This window comes from Microtus ochrogaster, chromosome 8 (genome assembly GCF_000317375.1).
Source record: "Microtus ochrogaster isolate Prairie Vole_2 chromosome 8, MicOch1.0, whole genome shotgun sequence".
Classification (NCBI taxonomy): Eukaryota; Metazoa; Chordata; class Mammalia; order Rodentia; family Cricetidae; genus Microtus; species Microtus ochrogaster.
Window position 1 is genome coordinate 25,691,060 of NC_022015.1, and position 23,840 is coordinate 25,714,899.

At 41.4% G+C, this 23,840-nt stretch overlaps 1 protein-coding gene across 1 annotated transcript in view; it reads left to right on the plus strand.

The window, feature by feature from the left end:
- The first annotated feature begins 724 nt into the window (after positions 1-724).
- Abraxas2 (abraxas 2, BRISC complex subunit) overlaps positions 725-23,840 on the plus strand; it is a 37,171-nt gene continuing 14,055 nt past the window's right edge. Inside the window, exons 1-4 of the mRNA XM_005351401.2 lie at positions 725-827; positions 6,374-6,464; positions 11,729-11,765; positions 14,410-14,476. Of these exons, the coding sequence (XP_005351458.1) occupies positions 729-827; positions 6,374-6,464; positions 11,729-11,765; positions 14,410-14,476 (294 nt within the window). The 5' untranslated portion in view covers positions 725-728. The remainder of the gene's footprint in view (positions 828-6,373; positions 6,465-11,728; positions 11,766-14,409; positions 14,477-23,840) is intronic.

Genomic DNA, 23,840 nt, shown 5'->3' on the forward strand with positions numbered 1-23,840 from the left:
AGCTTTTTCCTTCCTTCCTTCCTTCCTTCCTTCCTTCCTTCCTTCCTTCCTTCCTTCCTTCCTTCCTTCCTTGTCTGTCTGTTTGTCTGTCTGTCTTCCTTTTGGGGGAGAGGGGTGAGTTTCTTTTTTTCTAACTTTATAGTTTAGTTTTCCCTGTTACTTGCTTTTATCTTCTATGTCTTTTCCTATATTTGTAGGTTTTGTTTGTTTGTTGAAACAAGTCTGTGTAGCTTTGGCTGGCCTCAAATTTGCAACCCTCTTGCCACCACACAGCTCATAGTTGAGTTACTTTTCAATACAGAATCCTATCGTTTTATCAGCTCCACTACTTCTGACCAAAGTCCTCCTGTCATTACAGCAGTCAGGATTATTGTAGACCTCCCTTCCTTTCCACATCTAGACATTAGTCTCAACCAGGCAGGCAGAGTGGTCTGTTCAGAATAAAATTACATAGTGCTTTTCCCGTGTCAAATCTCAAACTGTTCAATTGCTTGAATCATCTCCGGTCCTTTCATCCTTCAGCCTCATTTGCAGAATGGACAAACTGGATTATAACAAGGCTGTGCAGACAGGCAGCCGTCTGAGGGACACGTAAACAGAAAGTGCTGGGTCTCTGTGATCTGGCATCCTTAATTTCCCCAGTCCTCGCCTGGAGCAGCTTGGAAGACTCCATTTCCCAGAATGCTCAGCACCGGGGCGTCCAGAATACTCTGCGCCCTCCGCGGGGCATGATGGGGGAGGTGGAGATTTCCATCATGGCGGCTTCCATTTCGGGCTACACCTTCAGCGCTGTGTGTTTCCACAGCGCCAACAGCAACGCCGACCACGTAGGTGCCGGGCCCCCTGCCGTGGCCACTGGGGGCCTTCGGCCTCCTCCTCGAGCCGGCGCCTGCGGCCTAGAGGGGACCGCTGGAGGCTTGGCCCTAGCTACCGGGGCCAAGCCGAGAAACTAGTGGCCCAGGCGTCTCCCGCCCCCCTACAGCTCCTGCTCCCCGCGGCCGCTTCCCTGGGCGCTCTCGGCCTCGGGCGGGTCCTGGCACAGCTGTTGTCAGTCCGGCGGACCTCTAGTGCCGGGCCCCGCGGGTGTCAGGAGTGCCTACCGCTCGCTGAGAGTCGGGCTTACAGACTCGAGGAGCACCCCGGGTCGGGAAGGAGTAAGAGATTAGGCTTGTAGTCTAGAAGGAGAGGAACCAAGTCCTGCCTGCCGGCCTCCCGGGTTGTCTTGGCTGTCACCGTTCATCCTTATCAGTCGTGCGTGTGTTTTTTCACCCTAGTGGAAAATGGAGAATGGGAACTGGCGTCTACGGAGTCTGTTTGCACTTCCTTGAAGTTGCTTGTTTAGTTCCTCAGCGAACATTCTAATCCACGGAACTAGTCTTCTAGGGAAGTGACAGGCCCACATATGAGAGACGAGAAACGCACAGACCGTGGCGTCCATAGGAGCATAGCCTCTCTTTATTTTACACTGACCTCCGACTGGAAGTTCTTTGTGATATAGATGCTTTTACAGGACATAATTTGTCCACAATTGGGGGATTTTTTTTTTAGTGATATTATTGGTGAACGATTCAAATTCATTAAATAAGAGAGTGGGCTTTTGTGGTTGTCATTACAAAACAACGATGGCTGGAGGAGGATTGGATTTGTTTTGATGCCAGCAATCTTCGCTTCCATGAATATGAACCGATTGTGAGAGATGATTCCATTAGCAAATTGAGTGGAATGAATTCCCTCATCTTTTCAGCTCTGTAGTGTTGATGGCAGAGATTACTGATAGGAATATATTTATCATAGTTTTTTCCTTTTTTCAGTGACAGCTCTGAACAGTGGTAGTCTTTGGTATTTCAGCCAGTCACTTAGTAACGTAAGTGGTTGTGTTCTCCCTAGTATCCACGGACTACAGTTGGGAGTTCAGGGATGCTACTTTACTCTGCTCTTTTATGGAGTGCCTAGGAATATCTTAGTCTATGTATAAGGCAGGACTATTGTAAGGATAAGAAGCTTCAACAGTATTTCTAGAAACTGCTGTAGTCCTGTTTGCAATTGTTATTCTTTTTTTTTCCTGTTTTGAGGTAATGTCACATGGTCAAGGCTGGCCTTGAACTCCTGACCCTATCTCCAACCTCCTAGTGCTGGAATTTTAGGGGTATGCCATTATACCCAGCTTTAGATTACTTGTTATTTAATTGTGATCTTCTTAATATTTATTTCATACCAAGCATAAGGCTAGAAATTTTATATAAAGTACATAGTTAGCATTGTATTTTATGCAATTATACTAGTTTCTATTAACCTTACCACAGTTATGAGTGTGGAATGCTTAAAAGTAATGCCATTTTTAAAGTTGAAAAGCCAAGAGTTTGTTCTACACATTTGTTTGGTCTACAAAAATTAGTTGAAAGCCAAAATTATTCTATAATGCTAACTAAGGTTAGCAAACAAAAAATTTTTTCCTTTTTTGAGATTTTAATATAAGTACATCATTTCTTTTCTTTCCTCCAAACCCTCCAATGGTCTCTTTTTTAAATTAATCGTTATTACATGCTTATTTTTTATATATGTATGCATATCTATTCCTAAATATAACCTGCTCAGTCTGTATAATGTTACTCATACATGTTTTTTCAAGCTGACCATTTGTTTTGAATAGCCAATTGGTGTGCTTTTCCCTAGGGAACACTGTTTCACCCCCTCTCATCATTCCTTAGTGACCTGTAGTTCTTTGTGTAGGGCTGAGGCCTTCTGGGCTTCCACTCTTGCACTTTGATCTGTCTATTGGTGTCATCTTTGTTCAGCTCATGTTTAGCCAATCATGTTTGTGAGACTTTGTGGGCTTAGCTTCTAACACTCTCAGAGCAAACTCCATGATCCTCTTTTGCTTAGTCTTTTTGCCCGCTTTCCACAATGTTCTGAGCCTTGGGAGTGGGAATAGACTGGAACTGGGCTCCAGGGTTGATGTAGTTTTCTCTAATGATGTGCGTCTGTTGCAAAGAGGTGTTTCCTTCATGGGGTGAGGACTACTTCTCTGTGAGTTAGGGACAGACCTTTAGATTATTGTTAGGGATCATGCTGGTGTAGTTAAGTGGTTGTAGCTTCTCCAAGATCCATGACTGCACTAGCACTGAGTAGTTGTATGGTACCAGGCGTGGCTTTCCATTTTTCGTAGATCTTAATTAAGTCCAACTAGAGAGCTGTTGGTTACTGTCGAGGTATGTGTGTCGCTAATGCACCCACAGGGTTATTGGGACATTCTGGTCGCTGATGTGTTACAGCTGGGTAGGACTGTTGGTTGCCTCCTTCCTTTGGAAGCTTGCATGGTATCTTCTGGTGCCATGAAAGCTAGTCCTCAGGGCATGGGGGTGGGAGTGTTCAGGTCTGTCCCAGCTCAGGGCCTCTGAGCTCAATTTCTTAAGTGTGAGGTGTGTGTCTTCAACAACAGGAACTTCTTCCACCTCTTGGGGGCAACCAAGGGCAATAGCAATAGACTGCAGTCTTGGAAGTCTGACAACAACTCAAAAGTGTTTCTTATGCCTGATGTTGAGTTTTTGTTAAGTGGGTTTTTGACTCGTGGAAGAAAGTGGACATTTTCTGAAAAGGACCAGAAAATAAAGGATAATACTTTCTCTCTATTTAAAAAGTTTTGGAACCACATGGTCTGTTTAGCAACTCTTCAATTCTGCTGTTGTAAGGGAAGACGAAGTGCAGACCGTGAACAAATGAGGTGACTGTGTTCTAATAAGAGCTAATTTATAGCACTGAAACTTGAGTGGCTGATGATTCTAACAGTTCATGGAACATCTGTTTTAATTTTTGCAACCATTTGAACATGTAGAAACCATTCTTAGCTTGCAGGCCATGTATCAACAGAGTGGGCCTGTGGTTTGCCTCTTCCTGCTATAATGTAATGCAGTGGTTCTCACCCTTCCTAATGTCACAACCCTTTAATACAGTTCCTCCTATTTGTGGTGACCCCCCCAACCATAAAATTATTTTCATTGCTACTTTATAACTATGATTTTCTGCCATTATGAATCATAATGTAAATATCTGATATGCAGGATATCTGATATGAAACCCTTGTGAAAGGGTCATTTGACCTGAAGGGGTCATGACCCACAGGTTGAGAAATGTTGATGTAATAGTGACTTAGATAATTCAGACCAGTGATAAATAAACAGTCCTAGTTAACTTTAGAATGTTAATGTCATGTGAGTGTTTTGTTTGTTTTTGGGTCTCTCTATGTGGCTTTGGCTGTCCTAGAATTCCTTAAGTAGACCAGACTGACCTAGAACTCAGAGTGCCACCTGCCTTTGCCTCACCAGTGCTGGAATTAAAAGTATGTACAACCATGCCCAGGTTCATATGAGTTTTAGCATTGTTTCTCATGCTGGAGGACTATTATGGCTAATAGGGAAATACAGAACATAGTTTAATTTGGATTTCAGGTAAATAATTTTATGTAACATTTAAGATATATTAAAAGCTTGTTTGCAGCCAGGCATAGTGGTACATACCTTGTAATGAAACTCAGAATTGATAAGACAGGTTTATTAGTGTTTCTCATAATCCTCCTACATCAACCTCTTCAACATAGCCTACTGGCTTGGACCACCATAACCAGTTAGTTGGTGTTTCTCAAGCTAGTAGTCATAGACAGCTGTTTGAGTATGAGGGGATTCTTCTGTCTTTTTCTCTGCAGTGTGGGTATTGAACCTTGGTATTCTACTACTGAGCCACATGCATCCCCAACCCAAGATTTGTTTTCGTAAATAAAACCTGTACATTAGTTAGAGTTAAATGTAGGTGTAGTTTTTCGTCAGGTCTGTGATCAGCTCTGTTCTGCCAGCACTTCCCAAGTAACCACTCAGAGACTTATTATTAGTTATAAATGCTCAGCCAGTAGCTCAGGCTTATTACTAACCAGCTCATACAACTTAAATTCACCCATTTCTCTTAATCTATTTGCTGCCCTGGGGCTCATGGCTTTTACCTCCTGCATGGTCTGTTTCCTTTCTGTCTGGCTGGTGTCTCCTCTGACTCTGTCCTCTTCCTTTGTAGCATTTTCTCTACCCCAAAAATTCTGCCTAGCCATCAGCCAATCCGCTTTTTATTAACAATGAGAACAATACATATTTACAGTGTACAAAGATTGTTCCACGGCATTTAAAGAATGCCCTGAGTGTTGTATTTGGGAAATTTGAGACACTTCTTCATCTCTTTTGGGGTTGCTGGCAGTGCTCTGGGTTGAACTCAAACACTTCCCCAAGTCAAATACAAAAGTGAGGCCCCAAAGCATCTGTCTTGCTGCTTTCACCCATAGATGTGCATTTGCAACTGAAAATGTTTTTAAATTGGGGAGCTTCTGTGGCTGGTGTGGTGGATCAGCATAGAATGGAGGATTATGTAGAACAAGGTCTTGTTGCAGCTAAATTTACGCAATTGGTATTTGGTGAACTCTAAGGTTGGGCATGACATAAGTGTAGTAATCTAACAGTAAACAAGCACAGATGCCTGCTCCTTAGCTTACATTTTAACCAGAGTGGGCGTTGCTTATGTCTGTAAGTCTATAACAAGTAGATAATGAGAAGACAATGAAGGTGGGGTACAAGGGACAGAGTGCCTGGTAGATGTGATTTCCCATGTTAGTCGGGCAAAGCTTCCTAGCTGAGGTGCCATTTGAGCAAAGGGAAGGAGTAAGCCCTGGGTTATCCAGGAGAGAGATTACAAGACAATGTAATCTCTCTGCAATTCATCCTCTCTGCAGGAGGGTTATTTTGACTTATAGGCCATATTCTTACCAGCCATGTTTATACTGAGCATAGCAGCAAGTGTTCAAACTGGTAATTTGCAAAGGAATTCCATGTTGACTGTGTTGATAGATGTTCTTCACAGGTGTAAATAAAGTTCTGCATTTATTAGATGGGAGCGAGTGTGTTGTGTGAAATCCTGATTTCTCATGCCAACTCTATCCTGTCATCATTTTTACTTTTTCATCATTAGTGGTATTTTTTAAACCAATAAAGTAAGTTATATAAAGTTTCAGGAAAACAACTGTGGCATATTTTTGCTTCCTGAGAGTGTCTAGCATGCTATGGGACTGACTAGGATAAGTAATGAACTCATCTAAAAACAAGAAATGCTTGTTGGTTTACAATGATATGTCATTTGGGAACATTTTCTTCCATACAATCCAATTAACAAGCGTCCAAGCTCGCTGTGGTTGTGTCGCTGGTTTATAAAACAACACTTCACATGCTACATACCTTATTTGGATTATTGCTAAAATTGATATAAAATAGTAGTCCTCATTTCCTTTTAATTTTAGTAAAAATTATCTTTAAGTTTAACCAGTTATTTTCTCCTGTTGTTTTAGGAAGGGTTTTTGCTGGGCGAGGTAAGACAAGAGGAGACGTTCAGCATCAGTGACTCACAGATCAGCAATACAGAGTTTCTGCAAGTAATTGGTAAGCCTGTCATTGTCCTTAGAAATATCTTTTTTATATAATTTTTATTTTAAATGTTTGGGCATTTTGCCTGTACCCATGTTTGTGTATTGTGTATTGTGTGTGTGCCTGGTGCCCTTGGAAACCTGAAGATGTAGAGGCCAGAGAAAGGCTTCTGTTACCTTGGAATTGGAGTTACAGACAATGTAAATGCGGGTCCTGGGAATCAAACCCAGGTCCTCTAGAATCAAGCCTAACTCTGGAGGTAGAGGCAGGAGGTTCAGGAGCCCTTGCTACCTAGCCAGTTGGAAACCAGCCTGGGAAATTTGAGCCCTTATCTCAAGGTTAAATAAGTAAATAAAACATTGAAAGGAAGCGGGCGGTGGTGGAGCATGCCTTTAATCCCAGCACTTGGGAGGCAGAGGCAGGCACATCTCTGTGAGTTCGAGACCAGCCTGGTCTACAAGAGCTAGTTCCAGGACAGGCTGTAAAACCACAGAGAAACCCTGTCTCGAAAAACCAAAAAAAAAACAAAAAAAAAACAAAAAAAAACATTGAAAGGATACACAGGGCCTGGAGAGACAAGTCAACAGTTAAGAGCACTGGCTGCTCTTCCAGCGGACCTGGGTTCAATTCCCAGCACCCACATGGCAAAGAATATGCACAGAAACTAAAATTAGATCCACTAATTTTATGATTAATGATAAAATGTCTTGTGAAACAACTCAATAGATAACCCAAGTTCAATTCACAGGACCCACATGGTAGAAGGAAAGAATTGATTTCCACAGATTGTCTTCTGATTTCCACATGCAAGCTATAGGATAACTATCCCACCCACAAAAATAAATAGAGAACTTGTTGCTGTTCTAGTGTCTATGTCAAGTGGCTTGCAACTGCCTGCAACTGCAGCTCCATGGGATCTGATGTCCTCTTCTGGCCTCCACAGGCACCTGTACTCAAGTGTACTTATACACACAGATATACATAAAAACAATTAATTTTTTGAGACAATTTTTCTGTATAGCTTTTATTCTAGAACCCACTCTGTAGACTAGGCTGGCCTTGAGAGATCTGACTACTTCTGCTTCCTGAACACTGGAATTAAAGGCCTGCACCACTATGCCTGACCTTAAGTAAATCTTTTAAATTTTGTTTTTATTTATTTATTTTTAGTTTTTATGTGTATGGGTGGCTTTCCTGAAAGTATGTCTGTGAACCACATGTATGCCTAGTGTCCCCAGAGACCAGAAGAGAGTGTTGGATCCCCTAGAACTAAAGTTATAGATGGTTGCAAGCTGCCATGTGGGTGCTGGGAATTGAACCCAGGCCCTGGAAAAGCAACCATGCTCTTAACTGCCAAGGAAGCACTCCAGTTCCTTAAGTAAATCTTTTTTAAAAAATAGAAATAAGCCAGGCAGTGGTGGTGCACACCTTTAATCTCAGCACTTGGGAGGCAGAGGCAGGCAGATCTCTGTGAGTTCGAGACCAACCTGGTCTATAGAGCTTAGTTCTAGGACTTCTAGGTTTGGCCAATAGCTTAGGCTTGTTTCTAATGAGCTCTTATAATTTAAATTAACCCATTTCTATTCATCTACGTGTTGCCACGTGACTTGTGGCTTTTACCTTTTCTCCTGTATGTCTGTTCCCTCTGCATCTGCTGGCAACTCTGTCTTTCTTCTTCCCAGCATCCTCTCTGCTCCCAAATCCTGCATAGCTATTGGCCATTCATTTTTCTATTAAGCCAATCAGAGTGACACATCTTTACATTGTACAAAGATTATTTCACAACAATGTTTTGTCACTTACAGTGCACAGCTGAAAACATGTGTCTTTTCTAAAGCTATTTCTTACTTAGCAACCAGTCTGACTTTTACTGAATTGGCATGTGACTACTTGATAGTCTGTCCAAGACCACAGTAAACCTAAAACCTGTAGATCAGTCTGTCCCCACTGCTTGTTTCACCCCTAAAGGGGTTTGGCAAAGACAGTTCCACATGCTCTTAAGACGCTTGCTAGACCTACACGGGAGTCCAAAGGATACACTCAACAGTCTCTCTGGGGAAGATTGCTGATAAAGAGGAAGGAGGGTTTATGGATATAGCCCTTCCCTTTTAATCAGTTTCTTTTTGATAAATAGCATAGTCTTTTTAGGAATACCTTAGACACATCACCAAGTGGCAGTCTTGATAAACTAAATAGAGCAAGGGATGCTTCATTTATTTATATAGCAAATGTGTTAAAGGGCTCTCTCTCTTTTTCTCTTTTTAAATTATGTGTATGAGTATGTGCATATAATTGCAGGTGCCTGCATCAGCTTCCCCTGGAGCTAGAGGTACAGGTAGTTGTGAGCTGTCTGATGTGGGTCCTCTATGAGAGCAGTTCATGCTCTTAACCATTGGGTCTTCTCTCTAGACCCTTTTAATAAAATTGTGTTTGCATGATGGAGGAGGCATGCCAAGGCAGAGGTCAACTTTGTGGAGTCACTTCTCTGCCTCCTTTACATGGGTTCCAGGGATCATACTTAGATTGTCAGGCTTACATGGTGAAGCACCTTTACCCACTGAACCATCTTGCTAACACTATTGAAGACTTGGTATGATGGAGGCCTAAGGTAGGTAGAGAAATCGTGGGAAGGATATGACAAACAGAGAAATACCACACAGCACAAGAAAAAGCTATAAAAAAAGAAACAAAACCCTGTAAGTGTCTGAGTCAAGGGACAAACTGGTAGAGGAAAACCAGACAGCACGAAGGAAGAAACATAGGGTTAGAGGGGAGCACTGAATAAAGGCTGTCTAAAGCATCAGAGAATCTGCCCTGTTTCTGTGTAACTGAAACACTGGATTCAAAGTGAAGCTGAGTGCAGGATGAGTTGTCACATTGGGACCAAATCATCAACTTAAAGTCTGTTTTAATGGCCTTCAGTACAGAGAGTTGGGGCAAGAGTGAGAGTCGAGGTGGAGTTAGACTTGAGGGAGAACAGGCGATTCATCTGCAAGAGTAAAAACTATAATAGCATTCACACAGCTCCTCCCTGCAATGCAAAGCATGTTTTGTGCAGTGCCTTTCATTTCGAAGTTTGGGTTTCATTTTGCTTAACTCTCTAAAATTCTAAAAAACAAGCTGTCAGGATGGCTCACTGAGTAAAAGGACTTGCTGTTAAGCCCAACAACCTGAGTTTGAGCCTTGGAATCCACTTGATAGAAGGAGAGAACCAGCTCCTGAAAGTTGTCCTTTGACCTCCACACCTATGTCATGGCACACACAGGTGCACACACAGACACAAATGCATAGTAAAATTCTGAGTAGTAGGATTTTACTTCATAAGGTGTCTTTGTATGTAGTTATTTATTATTTGCACCTAGGTTCTCAAAATACATGTAGTAAATAAAGTTTAAATTGATAGATGCAAGGCCAGTGAAATAACTCAGTAGGAAAAGGCACTTCCTAACATAATATCTTGAGATTGAGCCATTGGACCCATGTAGTGATAGGAAATACTAAATTGTTCTCTGACCTCCACACGCATACCATGATGGTTGCAAACACAAAAATGCTTTGTTAAAAATATGTAAATTCCCAGATGCAGTTAATTAAGTGCAAGAGTTGCACTTCCAGTATATATTCTAGCTACTTGTTTATTTAAGTATTGGGTATGAAATCCCAGGCCTCCACATATACTAGACAAACTTTCTACCATGAACTACATGCCTAGAGAATGTCTGTATGCCGCTGATCCAGTGGTTCTCAACCTGTGGGTGACGACTCCTTTGGGATTCAAACAGTCCTTTCATAGGGGTTGCATATCCGATATCCTGCATACCAGATAACTACAATGCGAGTCAGAACAGCAAAAGTATGGTTATTAAGTAGCAATGAAAATAATTTTATGGTTGAGGGTCACCACAGATGAACTGTTGTTTTGTTGGGGTTTTTTTTTTTTTTCTTTTTTTTTCTTTTTCGAGACAGAGTTTCTCTGTAGCTTTGGAGCCTGTCCTGTTGCTCTTTCTGTAGGCTGCTGACCTTGAACTCGCAGAGATCTACCTGTCTCTGCTGAGTGCTGGCATTAAAGGCATGCACCACCACTGCCCAACAAAGAACTGTCTTAAAGGGTCATCACATTAGGAAGGTTGAGAACCACTGCTCTAATCTGACTTGTAGATTAAAAAGGACACTGCTGGACAATTAGCTTGAGGACTACTTGTTCAGACTTCAGGACTTTCAGTAAACAAAATAGTGTTATATTTAAAGTAAAAGATAAGTTTTCTTTTTCCTAAATCCTAAGTAGTATTTTTGCTAACCATGTTCCAGATCTCAGTGACTAACAGTGTCTAAAATAACTTAAGGTAGTGTACTGTATCATTTTAAGCATCAAAAGAAGGGAATTTTATAGATGAGGTTTTCTTGTTTGCATTGTGTATTGATGCCATAGTGAAGTGAATGAACTCTTCTTTTTGGTGACAGTTCTGCATTTATACATGTGTTTTGGGAGCCTTAACTAGTGAGAATAGCGTGGCCTCAAAGGCTTTGGTTTTATTTTAATTGAGGTAAAATTATTGCCTAAAATTCCAAGGCTGTGTCTTTTTTTAAACAGCAGGTGATGAGTCACTCTCTAGGAGAATGTGGTAAATAGAATTGAATAGTCAGTTAGTCTCATGCTCTCCTAAAAAACCAGCTTGTGGACCCCTGATGTGGCTGAAGAAATTGTTCATTCTGTTTAATCCCAGCATCTTTTTTAGAAGCTGTTAGGATCTATCTTATAAATGACTGTTTCCCTTAATACCAACCAGCTTTGAAAGAGTTAATAGACATTCAGCATTCCAAACACCTGGCCCAAGTGTCAGGCATGATTAGAGGGTTATTAATGGTAGGAAAGATGAGGCCCTTCTCTTCCAGAGCTGTCCCCACAGCTTTTATCCAGTTTGATTAAATGCTTCCAGTCAGTGGCTACTTTTTCCTGTGATGCTTTGTTTAAATAGGTAAGATTGAGTAAGCTGTACAATAGCTTCGTGTTCCTGAATAAAAGCTGTCAGATGTGCACTCACCACACAGAGAAGCGGAGGCGGAGCTCTCACTCTCCGGTCTGCTTTGTTCCGAGACTCTGTCTCTTGCCGTAGTGGGAAGCAGTCAACTGCCTTCATGGCATATACATGGCACTGTTTACAAGAAGAAAATGGTCTTGGTTATCCTAAATTTTGGGTTTGAAAAAAATCCTGAGCTATTTTATAATTGCCTATGCCTTAGATGATTAACTGATTTTTCCCCCCTTTGTCTGATTACAGAAATTCATAACCATCAGCCCTGCTCAAAACTTTTTAGGTAAGCCACATGTGGTTTTGTAGTTTTGGGTCCTCATTGAAAAAGTTGTTTGAAACTAGTAAATTTAGGCCTGTAATTGATTATAAGTATAATTAAGGTTATTCAGAATCTATTTAAAGCTTTTTTCTGGGTTTTGTTTTGTGTGTGAGTGCGCGCGCATGTGTTGTTTGTTGCTTCACAAAAGATCTTGCCGTGTGTCCCAGGCTAGCCTTGCATTCATGATCTTCCTTCTCAAGTGCACTACTACAGCTGGTTCCAAAATCATATTTATTGGATAATAACTGTGTTTGAGGGACTGTGCTTGAGTGGGAAAAGGAAAGCAGGGACATGGCAAATCATTGTATCAGTGGTTTAGATTGAGCTTTCCTCTCCCTCAGCATCCCTGTCAAGAGTTCTTTACTTAGAAAAGAAAGTTAATCAAAGATGACGTATACCTAAAATTATTTAGAGATATCACATATAGATGTAAATTTGATTTTGAGGAAAAAAGTGTTCAGTGATCAGCTTTTGTTTTAAAAAGCCAGTTAGTGGTAGTGCATGCCTTTAATTCCAGCACTTGAAAGGTAGAGGCAGGTAGATTTCTGTGAGTTCAAGGCTAACCAGGGCTACACAGTGAGAGCTTATCTTTCAAACAACAACAAAAACCCGTAAGTTTCGTTTTTGTATTTAAGTTAATATTTATCAGTTCTGTAATAGAGACATTCTGAAGGAAAGAAGCAGGAGAGTGACACCTGTAGGGAAAAGCAGATGCTCCCAGACCAGCACCAGGCCTCTGTCATTGTGACTGGATGAATGAAGGGTCCTGCTGAGCAAGCCCTCTACCACTGATGTGCATCCCCAGTCATCTGTCTCTTCTTTCTTAACCCATACCCTTCCACCTGAGGACTGGTATGTGTATTTCAGAAAGCTCTCCGTGCTGGGCGGTGGTGGCGCACGCCTTTAATCCCATCACTCGGGAGGCAGAGGCAGGCGGATCTCTGTGAGTTCGAGACCAGCCTGGTCTACAAGAGCTAGGGCCAGGACAGGCTCCAAAGCCACAGAGAAACCCTGTCTCAAAAAACAAAAAACAAACAAACAAAAAAAGAACAGAAAGCTCTCCTGGGCTCTGCTTCTTCCCCCTTCCCTCCCTAAAGCCAGGCCCGTGCATTCCTTCCAGTGTGTCCACATAAACATTACTCATTGTTATTTGAGCCAGGATCTCATTATGTAGCCCTGGCTGACTTAGAACTAACCGTAGACCAAATTGGTTTCAAACTCATAGAGATCCCCCAGCCTCTGCCTCCCAAGTACTAGAATTAAAGATACCTGCCACCATGCCCATCTTGTCTTCGGTGTTCTTAATATTCATACACTTCTTTCATCCCTTCTAGTTACTTTGCCTGGTTCTTCCTATTGTTTGTCCCCTTCTGCCTTTACACTCACCCCTCTACAAGTACCCAGGGGACTTCTGTCACTCCTCACCCTACACACACCCTTATTCCTCAGTTATTTCAGAGGAATGACATTAAGCATGGTGGCTGTATTCACATGAAGCCACAAAGTAGCCAAGGACCTCAACTCTTTCCATTTCTATTTAACTGAAAGAGGAGTAGGGACACCAGGTGAGCAGCCTGGGTTCATCTGGAAAGATGATGGATGAGGTTTTGGTCCATATATTACCTCTGTCTGGCTGTGGATGTGTTCTGGCCTGACTGTCAGAGCTTCACTGGACATGCTCTGTCTTTCCCTCCTGAGTAATCCCACAAGCATTGCCGGTACAGAACATTCAGAACAGGGACTGACTCCTACTTAGAGCTGAAGGAAATCTTAGAAATCACCTATGTACTCCAAGCTTCTTACTTTGCAAAATGGGAAAAGACCAGGTAGGGTAAGTAGTCTGTCCCAGATCCTGAAGTGAGAAGTGCAGCTGGGCTGGAGCTGGCATCTCCTGATCTCCAAGTCAGTTCTTTCCCTGTATCCTAGAAGCCTTCCTGCCTTTGGGGCCTGGGTATGTGGTGGAGGAGGATGGCATTTCTAAGACCATAACCAGGGACAAGGACCCTTGTGTCAGTACATCTGACTGGTCTCGTTGGTTTGTTTTGGAGGTGAGCACATTGTTTGAAGCTTGTCAGACTTGGCTTCCAGTCCTGTTGTTCTGTTCCCACTAGCTCTGCAGTTTGGACCAGTTGGTTAGCTTTGCTGTCTCTTCCTACAAAAATAGCAGAAAACCCGGTTGAATTGGGATGAACTTATACTCAGCGCTGTGGCTAGAACATGTAATAAAAAAGCATCCAGTGGAGGGTCTGTTAAACATTCCACAAATGTTCATTTCTCAGAAAATGAGTTGCTGTTATCTTTTTTTCATAAGTAATTGATATGTAGAAACAAGTAGTGGAGCCATTTGAAACCACACATTTTTGTAATTACTTGATTACTTCCCACACATGAAAGGAATGTCTTTTGAATGTAGCAATTTCTTGAGTAGTATTTGTTAACAAAATGTAGCTTCCTATCAAGAAAGCACTTAAGCTGATTTCTGTTTAGGACCTTTGAGAAGGAGCAGTTGCATCTATTAGGGTTAGATGTTCTGTAGGGCCCTGTGGTTATGCCTATGTCACAGTACTATAGCATTTTAATTAATTTTTTTCCTTCTTTAAAACAACAGTTTTTATGATTATGCAAGCAAAGTGAATGAAGAGAGTTTGGACAGAATCCTTAAAGATCGGAGAAAGGTATGTTTTATGTATTGCTTGATCTGTTTTGAAGTCATACCTTAGCACACAAAAGGAAGAGCAGTTAGAGCTCATGATAACCAGTATGTATCAAGTATTTTCTCTTGGTGCTGGAAATCAGACCCAGGACTTTGGGCACATTAGGCAACTGCTCTGCCATTGAGCTACACCTCTGACCTTGTAAGTACATTTGGGGTTTTTGTTGTTGTTGTTTTGTTTTTTTTGAGACAGGGTTTCTCTATAGCTTTGGTGTCTGTCCTAGAACTAGCTCTTGTAGACCAGACTGGCATCGAACTCACAGAAATCCACCTGCCTCTTCCTCCTGAGTGCTGGGATTAAAGGCGTGCACCACCACTGCCCAGCATTGTAAGTAGATTTTACAGGTAAATTACAGATTTGAAACATTACAGTGTATTGGGAGGGGGGTATTTATAATGTGATCTCATTTAGGAAAATTTGGAAGCAAGAAAATTAGCTTTAAACCAGGCAGTGGTGGCATACACTTTTGATGCTAGCTCTCAGGAGGCAGAGGCAAGCAGATCTTTGTGACCTTGAGGCAAGCCTGGTCTGCAGACTGAATTTCAGGATAGCCAGGACACTGAGAACCCTGTCTCAGAAGGAAAAAAGAAACTTTAATATAGAAAGTTAACAGTAGTCCAAATGACTCTAGATGGTTCATTCTTTTTAGTTTATAATCTGAAAAGTAATTTTGTAGAATTTTTTTAGTTTTAGAAATATTTTAAACTAACAATTTCATACATTTGTAGTGTGTATCTTGATCATGTCTAACTCTAACCTCCCCTATTCCACTTAGACCTCTCCCTACCATTTGTCCCTTTCATCATGTCCTGTTTTTGTTTGTTTGGTTTGGTTTGGTTTTGGTTCTTTGAGACTAGGTTTCCCTGTGTAATTCTGGCTGTTCTGGAACTCACTCTATATACCAGGCTGGTCTCTAACCAGATCCACCTGCCTCTGCCTCCCAAGCGCTGGGATTCTTCTTTGGTTTTTTAACTCACTGAGTCCAGTTCATTCTGCCTAGATGTACATGAGTAATCTACCAGTGTTTCACGGAGCCAAAGAAAAATGACTTCCACTTCTTCAGCAGCCTTCAGTTGCTATAGCTCTTCAGCTGTTCTTAAGGGACAGCTTAGGGTGAAACCTCATAAAGATATACTGATATTATTTATATTATATTCAAGACAATAATCCTGAAAAATGTAAATTATGCTGGGCATGGTTGCATATGCCTATACTCCCAGGACCTGAGAAGCAGAGATTATAGGATCAGGAGTTGAAGGTCATCATTGGCTACATTTTAAACTGAAGGCCAGTCTGGGTTACTTGGCACCCTGTCTCAAAACAACAACATTCACACGCCAAACCCCCAAAAATGTAGTGACTAGAGAGATGGCTCAGAGGCCAAGAGTACGTGCTGCTCTTCCACGCGTCCCACAGTCAGTTCCCAGCACCCATGTTGGGCAACTCACAACTGCCTGTGGCTTCAGCCCCAGGGTATCTGATGCTCTCTTTGGCCTTCAGTGGCATCTGCACACACGAGGCACACACAGACATATACATCAGATTTTAAAAAATAAATGGGGTAAAAATGTGGCTCAGTGAGCATATTTACTCTTGTAGAGGACCTGAGTTCTATTCCCAGCACCTACATGCCAACTACTTAGAGTTTCTATTGGTGTGAGAAAATACCAGGACCAAAATAAGGATATATTTCATCTAACAGCATGTAGTTCATTATCCAGAGAAATCAGCAACCTAGAGGCAGAAGTTGATATAGAGGCCATGGAGGACTGCTGCTTCTTGGCTTACTCTTCATGGCTTGCTCAGCCTGTTTGTTTCTTGTTTTTTTATAGTACTCAAAACCACTAGCCCAGGGGTAGCACTGAGTTGGGCCCTTCCACATAAATCAAGAAAATGTACACAGGCTTGCCCACAGGCTAATCTGGTGGAGACATTTTCTCAATCGAGGTTCCCCTGTCTAAAATGACTAACTTATTTCAAATTGACATAAAACTGACCAGCACAGTCAATCTAGTTTCAGGGGATCCAGTGCCAGCTTCAGGCCTTCGAGGACAGTTGTATTCATGAGTATATACCTACATGTAGTGATATACATGTACACATAATTTAAAATAAAATAGGGGGCTGGAGAGACAGCGCAGCATTTAGGAACACTTGCTGTTCTTCTGAAGAACCCAAGTTTAGTTCCTGCACCCATGTCAAGCAGTTCACAATCACTTGGTCCAGGCATCTGATGCCTTCTTCTGGCCTCTGTGAGCACCTACACTTAAATAAACACAAATACATCCACATAAATGAAATCTTTAAAACAAATTTTTTTTTTTTTTTGATTTTTCAAGACAGGGTTTCTCTGTAGTTTTTGGTGCCTGTCCTGGAACTAGCTCTTGTAGACCAGGCTGGCCTCGAACTCACAGAGATCCGCCTGCCTCTGCCTCCCGAGTGCTGGGATTAAATGCGTGCACCACCACCGCCTGGCATAAAACAAAATTTTTTAAGTCTTAAAGTAGTTAGTGAGGGGCTGGATAGGTGACTCAATGGGTAAAGGGCTTGGTGTATAAACATGAGAGCCTTGCCGGGCGGCGGTGGCACAAGCCTTTAATCCCAGCACTCAGGAGGCAGGATCAAGCGGATCTCTATGAGTTCAAGGCCAGCCTGGTCTACAAGAGCTAGTTCCAGGACAGGCTCCAAAGCTACAGAGAGACCCTGTCCCAAAAAATAAATAGATAGATAGATAGATAGATAGATAGATAGATAGATAGATAGATAGATAGATAGATAGATAGATTAAAAAAAACAAAAAGCAAGAGAGCCTGAGTTTAGATCCTCAGTGCCCACATAAAAGCCAGACACAAGTATGCCTCCCACATGCATGCATGGACCAATGCATTTGCACACACAAAGGTACACAATATATTTTAAAACTTTGCAATTTTAGCCGGGCAGTGGTGGCGCACGCCTATAATCCCAGCACTCGGGAGGCAGAGGCAGGCGGATCTCTGTGAGTTCGAGGCCAGCCTGGTCTACAAAGGGAGTTCCAGGACAGGCTCCAAAGCTACAGAGAAACCCTGTCTCGAAAAACCAAAAAAAAAAAAAACTTTGCAATTTTATTAGTATTTGTGTTTTGGGTTATGTGTGCATAATGTGTATGTCAGGAGATGTGGAGCTCAGAAGACAACTTTGTGGAGTCAGTTTTCACGTTCCACCTTTATGTGATGTATTAGTTACTTTTGGATGGCTGTCACAAAACACCATGGACAGCCAACTTACAGAAGGGCTTATTTAGGGCTTGTTGTTCCAGAGGTCAGAGTCTGTGATGGCTGGACATCATGGCAGTAGGCAGGCATGGAAGCTGAAACAGCTGAGAATACATTTCAGACTCAAACAGGAAACAGATAGGAGTGGCTTGTGACTTTTGAAATGTCAAAGCCCCCAATGATACACTTCCTTCAGCAAGGCCATATATCCTCTAAACCTCCCCAAAGAGCACCAACAACTAGGGACTAAGTGTTCAAATGCATGAGATCTATGGGGGACATCTCATTCAAACCACCACATATGGGTTCTAGGGTTTGGGATTCAAGGCTTGCCCCGTGAGCACCTTGCCTACTATGCCATTTCACCAGTCCTCCACACTATTTTTTTTTTTTTTAAGAAAGGAGGGAAGAAAGAAAGAAACAGAAAAGAACAGGCAAGTTGCAAGATGTAAAAGGAAGTCTATTATAGCCAAAACACACATGAAAGGAATTCTACCCCAACCAAAAACACACATTGAAATAATGAGATGCCATTTTGGCACATCACACTGGCACAAGAATTAGAAGACAGCACTGACAACATGGTGGGAGTGAGGAGGAAGAGGTTGGTGAATGAAAGTTAATGCTGGAGTTTGGCAGGTAGGTTTTGTTTGTTTGGTTTTTTTGAGACAGGATGTGCAATAGTCCAAAGCACGGTTTGAACTTGGTGTGTAGCTAAAGATGACACTGAACTTCTTTTTTTATTTATGAGCTTTGAACTTGTAATCCTCCTGTGTCAATCTAGTGCTGGGATTGCAGGCATGAGCCACAGCACCTCACTTACATCATTCTGAGCTCACCCAGAGTTTGGTGCATGCTAGATAAGCTTTTACCAGCTGAGCTACCTAGAAGAGTGTTTATTGTAACAGTTTTAAGTATGCAGCCCTGCCTTTAGAAATGTGACCCAAGGCAGGGCAGTGGTGGCGCACACCTTTAATCGCAGCACTTGGGAGGCAGAGGCAGGTGGATCTCTCTGTGTTCAAGGCCAGTCGGGTACACGAGAGCAAGTTCCACAACAGCTTGGGCTGTTACTCAGAGAAACCCTGTCTTGAACCCCCCCCCCCCAAAAAAAAAAACCAAAAAAAAAAAGAAGAAGAAAAGAAATGTGACCCAAGAAAAGAATTATTCCAACAGCTGAATTATTGAACATTTATTTAATCCTGCCAGGCTGTGTTCTAAGCCCTTGCCATGTATTGACACACTCCTGCTGTAGCCCGTGAGACAGATCACACATTTGACACTTTAAGCTACTCAAGTAATTTGTTAAGACTCTAGTGATTAATGATTGAACAAAGGCTTATACCAAAGTCTACTGTCATGATCCTATGTACAAGGAAATTTGTTGGTTCATTCTTAAAAGTCACTGGCAGGGAATGATTAGATCAAGTTGATTACATTCATACATCATACTATGGAACTTGAAGTAGCCATTAAAAAGAATGGGGGAGGAACTGGAGAGATGGCTCAGAAATCAAGAGCACTGGCTACTTTCATAGAAAACCTGGATTCTATTCCTAACACACACATAATGGTTCACAACCATTTATAACTTCAGTTCTATGGAATCCATTGACCTCTGAGTACACCAGATACATACATGATGCACAAACACATATGTAGGCAAAACACCCATATCAAAAAAAATTAATAAATATTTTAAGAAAAAAGAACATGGGAGGTCTTCAAGCAGTAACAGGTCTCTAAGTTACATAAGTGAAAACAGTGGGTTTGTTTTTGTATGTTTGTCTTATTACATTTGTTTTTGCGTGGTTGTATGCATGCACATGACATACACACATGTTGTAGGAGAGAGGCTGCTTGTTTGTCCCAGCCGTCCGGCTAGCTTAGCCCTGCTATAACCACACAGAAATTGTATTAATTAAAACACTGCTTGGTCCATTTGCTCTAGCCTCTTATTGGCTAACTCTCACATCTTGATTTAACCCATTTCTATTAATCTCTGTATCACCACGTGGCAGTGGCTTACCAGGAAAGATTCAGCATGTCTGATTCCGGCAGCTCCATGGTGTCTCTCTCTCTCTCTCTTTGCTTTCTTCCTCCCAGCATTCAGTTCTGTTTTTCCCGCCTACCTAAGTTCTGCCCTATCAAAAGGCCAAGGCAACTGGTTTCTTTATTCATTAGCCAATGAAAGCAACCCATGAACAAAAGGACCTCCTACACCACATACATATGCATGTACCACAGCACATGTGTAGGTCAGAGGACAACTTGTGAGAGCAGTTCTCTCGATCATATGCGTTCCGGGAATCAAGCTCAGGTCCTCAAATTTGGTGCCTTTTGCTTGTTTTTTTTTTTTTGAGTGTAAAGTTAAACTTGAACCTCATACGTTCTAGCACCCTCCTACTGAAGTAGTCCCAGGAGAAAGCAGTATTATATGTAGCTTGATAGAGTTTGAGCGAAGAGTTCAAATGCACAGAAAATCATCTTGAAGGAACTTCGTAAAGACTTTTTAGTTTATTCTTTTTGGGTTCACACCCTCTCAGGAAAGGCACGAAATTAAACCTTTGCCTCAAAAGAGTGTGCTACCTACAAAGGAGCACTTACAATGTTAATATTCTCATATTGGGAAGGGAGAAGGCTCAGTGGATAAAGTGTGTGCCTTGCAAGCATAAGGATAGGAGTTCAGGTTCCCAGAACCCACATGCAAGGATAGGAGTTCAGGTTCCCAGAACCCACATACAAGCTGGGTATGCTGGGGAGATAGCTTAGCAGTTTAGAGTGCTTGCCTCTTTTGTAGAGGACTGAAGTTTGGTTTCTAGCACCCACAATGATGGCTCTCAATTTGTAGTTCAAGTTCTGGGATCTGATGCTCTTTCTCTTCTGGTCTCCATTGGCACTGCACACTTGTGGTACACTTAAATTTTTGCACAGGCAAAATACTCATTAAAAAATAGTAAGGGAGAGGCTGAAGAGATGGCACAGAGGTTAAGAGCACTGGCTGCTGGCTGCTTTTCCAGAGGTCCTGAGTTCAAGTCCCAGAAACCACGTGGTAGCTTGCAACCATCTATAATGAGATCTAGTGCCCTGTTCTGGCAAGTAGCCATACATGTGGACAGAATATTGTATACATAGTAAATAAATAATCTTAAAAAAAATAGTAAGGCAGTTCAAGGCAAGTCTGGTCTACAGAGAAAGCTACAGGACAGGCAGTACTACATAGAAAAACCATTTCTCAAAAAATAAAAAAATAATAAGGACTGGAAAAATAGCTCCACAATTAAAAGCATTGTTTGGTTGTTCTTCCCAGAGGACCTGGATTTTGTTCCCATGGTAGCTCACAACTGTCTGTAATTACAGTTCCAGATGACCCAGTGCGTACTGTAACACACATGGTTACGCACAGATACCTACAGGCAAACACTCAGATACATAGAAAATCTTTAAAAAACAATAATAAATCTTAACACACACACACACAAAATATGTTGGGAGTGGCAGCTACCTGTAATTCCAATTGGAAAGTAAAGATAAACTCTACAGAGCAAGCTGGCTAGTTAGGCTAGAGTTTCTAGTCCAGTGAAAGACTGCACTTCAACATAGAAAGATACATGGATTCACTCTCAGATAGTCATATATATAAAATCATATATATAATCACACATAATCATATATATGCACATATGTGCACATGCACTTGTACACATATGCACCCACATATACATACATACATACATACATACATACATACATACATACATACATACATACATACAAAAATCTCTAGTAGTGTACAATTCTAATAGAATACATACTGTGCTTGCAAAGTTTTGTAGGCCTCAGGTTTTAGGTTAAGACAAGCATGTGGGTGAGATTTTGAGTCTTCTAAAATCAGAGCATCCTTTATGAAATAGACAATAACAGACATAACAGCTTTTCGGTAGCATTGTAAGGACCAGGAGAACACTAGAGCAAGTTGGTCAGTGTGCCCAAATGTCAGTGGATACTGAGGCATGAGAGGAAAGTCTGTGAAAACTCAACTATGAAAGGGTACAGACAAGGTTTAGGGAGAGAGGTCCCTGATTCTTCGTCCTGGCCTAGATGCAGCCATCCAAACTGTACTTTTTAGTGCTGGTGACCTAGTTTCTCAGTGAGCTTCCAAGTAGCCTATCTACTAACCCAAAAATACAGAACTGTAGGTATTGCCAGTATGAATTTGGCAACTTCACCTCCGTTTCTTAGAATGGTGAGAGAAATTCGCTTAAAACTGCCAACAGATGTCAAATCACCTTTTTTTTTGGTATGGATTTTGAATTAAGGATTGCTTGATACTATAGAGGAAATCGACGAACAGAATAACTAGCAGTTAGCAAGCAGTGGATCTGAGAGGAGTTAGAAGGAGGAGTTGACACAGGTATGAAATTCTCAGGGAAGTGTTACAAATAGTATATTTTAAGAGAAGAACATGGTAAAACATAACAAACAATAGATCCAATGAAAGATAAAAGTCTTTAATCATCAAATCTGTGTATGGCTGTGTCTATATGTGTGTTGTGTACACATGCTTTTTTAATTAAAAAACAAAATATGTTTATTCATTAACAGTGGTATAATGTAGAATTATGACATGAAGTGAAAAACAAACAAATTTCTCAGTGTTTTCAAATTACTGGCATGTTACTGTTGAGATTAAGGGACAGTAAATCAGTACTCCCAGGTCTCCTCAGAGTTTTCAAAAGTATTGTATTTTAACATACTTCTAAGATTCTTCACACTTAGTAATTTGAATAGCTGAGATTCTTGTGTAGAGATGTTCTTGTGTGTTCAGCGGGCCACATTATGAGGCGTATTCTGAAAGTCTAGCTCACCAGCCAGCTTGGCTATGCTGTACGCAGCACTAGTAATGCTAACCTTTAAACCAGACTGTACAGTGGGTATGTGACAAATGCACTTAATGTGTGTTTTCCTAAGTTTGATCTTGTGCACACGCTCGACAACCTCACCTTAACATGATAGTGGACATTCCCACCACCTGCAAATCTCCCTTGATTCCACTTCCCACCCCTCTCCTCCTTGCACCTTCTTTTCCTGTCTGTCAGCCTCTGAACTGCTTATGTCAGGACTTCTTGAATTTTTCCACTCACAAACCCTTTTTTTAAAATTGATTTACATGACCTTAGGTGTACAGATCAAGCATTTACTGATAATAGGTCACAAAGAAATTGATTTTAGGCCAGGCGGTGGTGGCACATACCTTTAATCCTAGCACTTGGGAAGCAGAGGCAGGCCTGGTCTACAGAGAGAGATAGATCTAGGACAGGCTCCAAAGCTACACAAAAAAGCTCTGTTTCAACCTCTTCTCCCCCCCCCCCCAAAAAAAAAGAAGAGAGAAAAGAAATTGATTTTAAGACGATTCATTGTTGTACATATAATTTTATCATTTATTGACAATGAAGTGAAAGCAAACTTGCTTCCTATTGAGATATGTTCTTACTTATATTTTACATAAAGCATTAAACATTTGCTAGACATTTGATACTGTGGGGCATAGGAATCTTCAATATATTTCAAATTGATCAATACTTAGATTTTATAATCTTTAAGGCTTGCATTTGACTATGTGCAAAATAGCCTTACATAATATTTCAAGTATTGCTGGAAATTCTGTCTTAATCCAAACCAAATTCATTCAATGATTTTTTAAAAAATTAAGCCCAAATCAGCAATTATAAAAACAACATTTTAACACAGTTCAATTCAAAGATACACTAATTTGATATTTAGGCACTGAGGGATGATAGTAGAAAATGTTGGTTTTATTTTCCATAATTAAACCATTATGTTTCTACCACTATTAAAAGCTTTGTCTGTTCAGATCATGGGAAACACCAGTCTGCAATCAGAGCTGAGATGCTTCTGGCAGCATCCGCTGACATGGCATGTTGTGCTGCATGTACAGTGTCTGTGCTGTGTTACATGTGCAGTGCCTGTGCTGTGCTGCGTGTGTAGTGCCTGTGCTGTGCTGCGTGTGCAGTGCCTGTGCTGTGCTGCGTGTGCAGTGCCTGTGCTGTGCT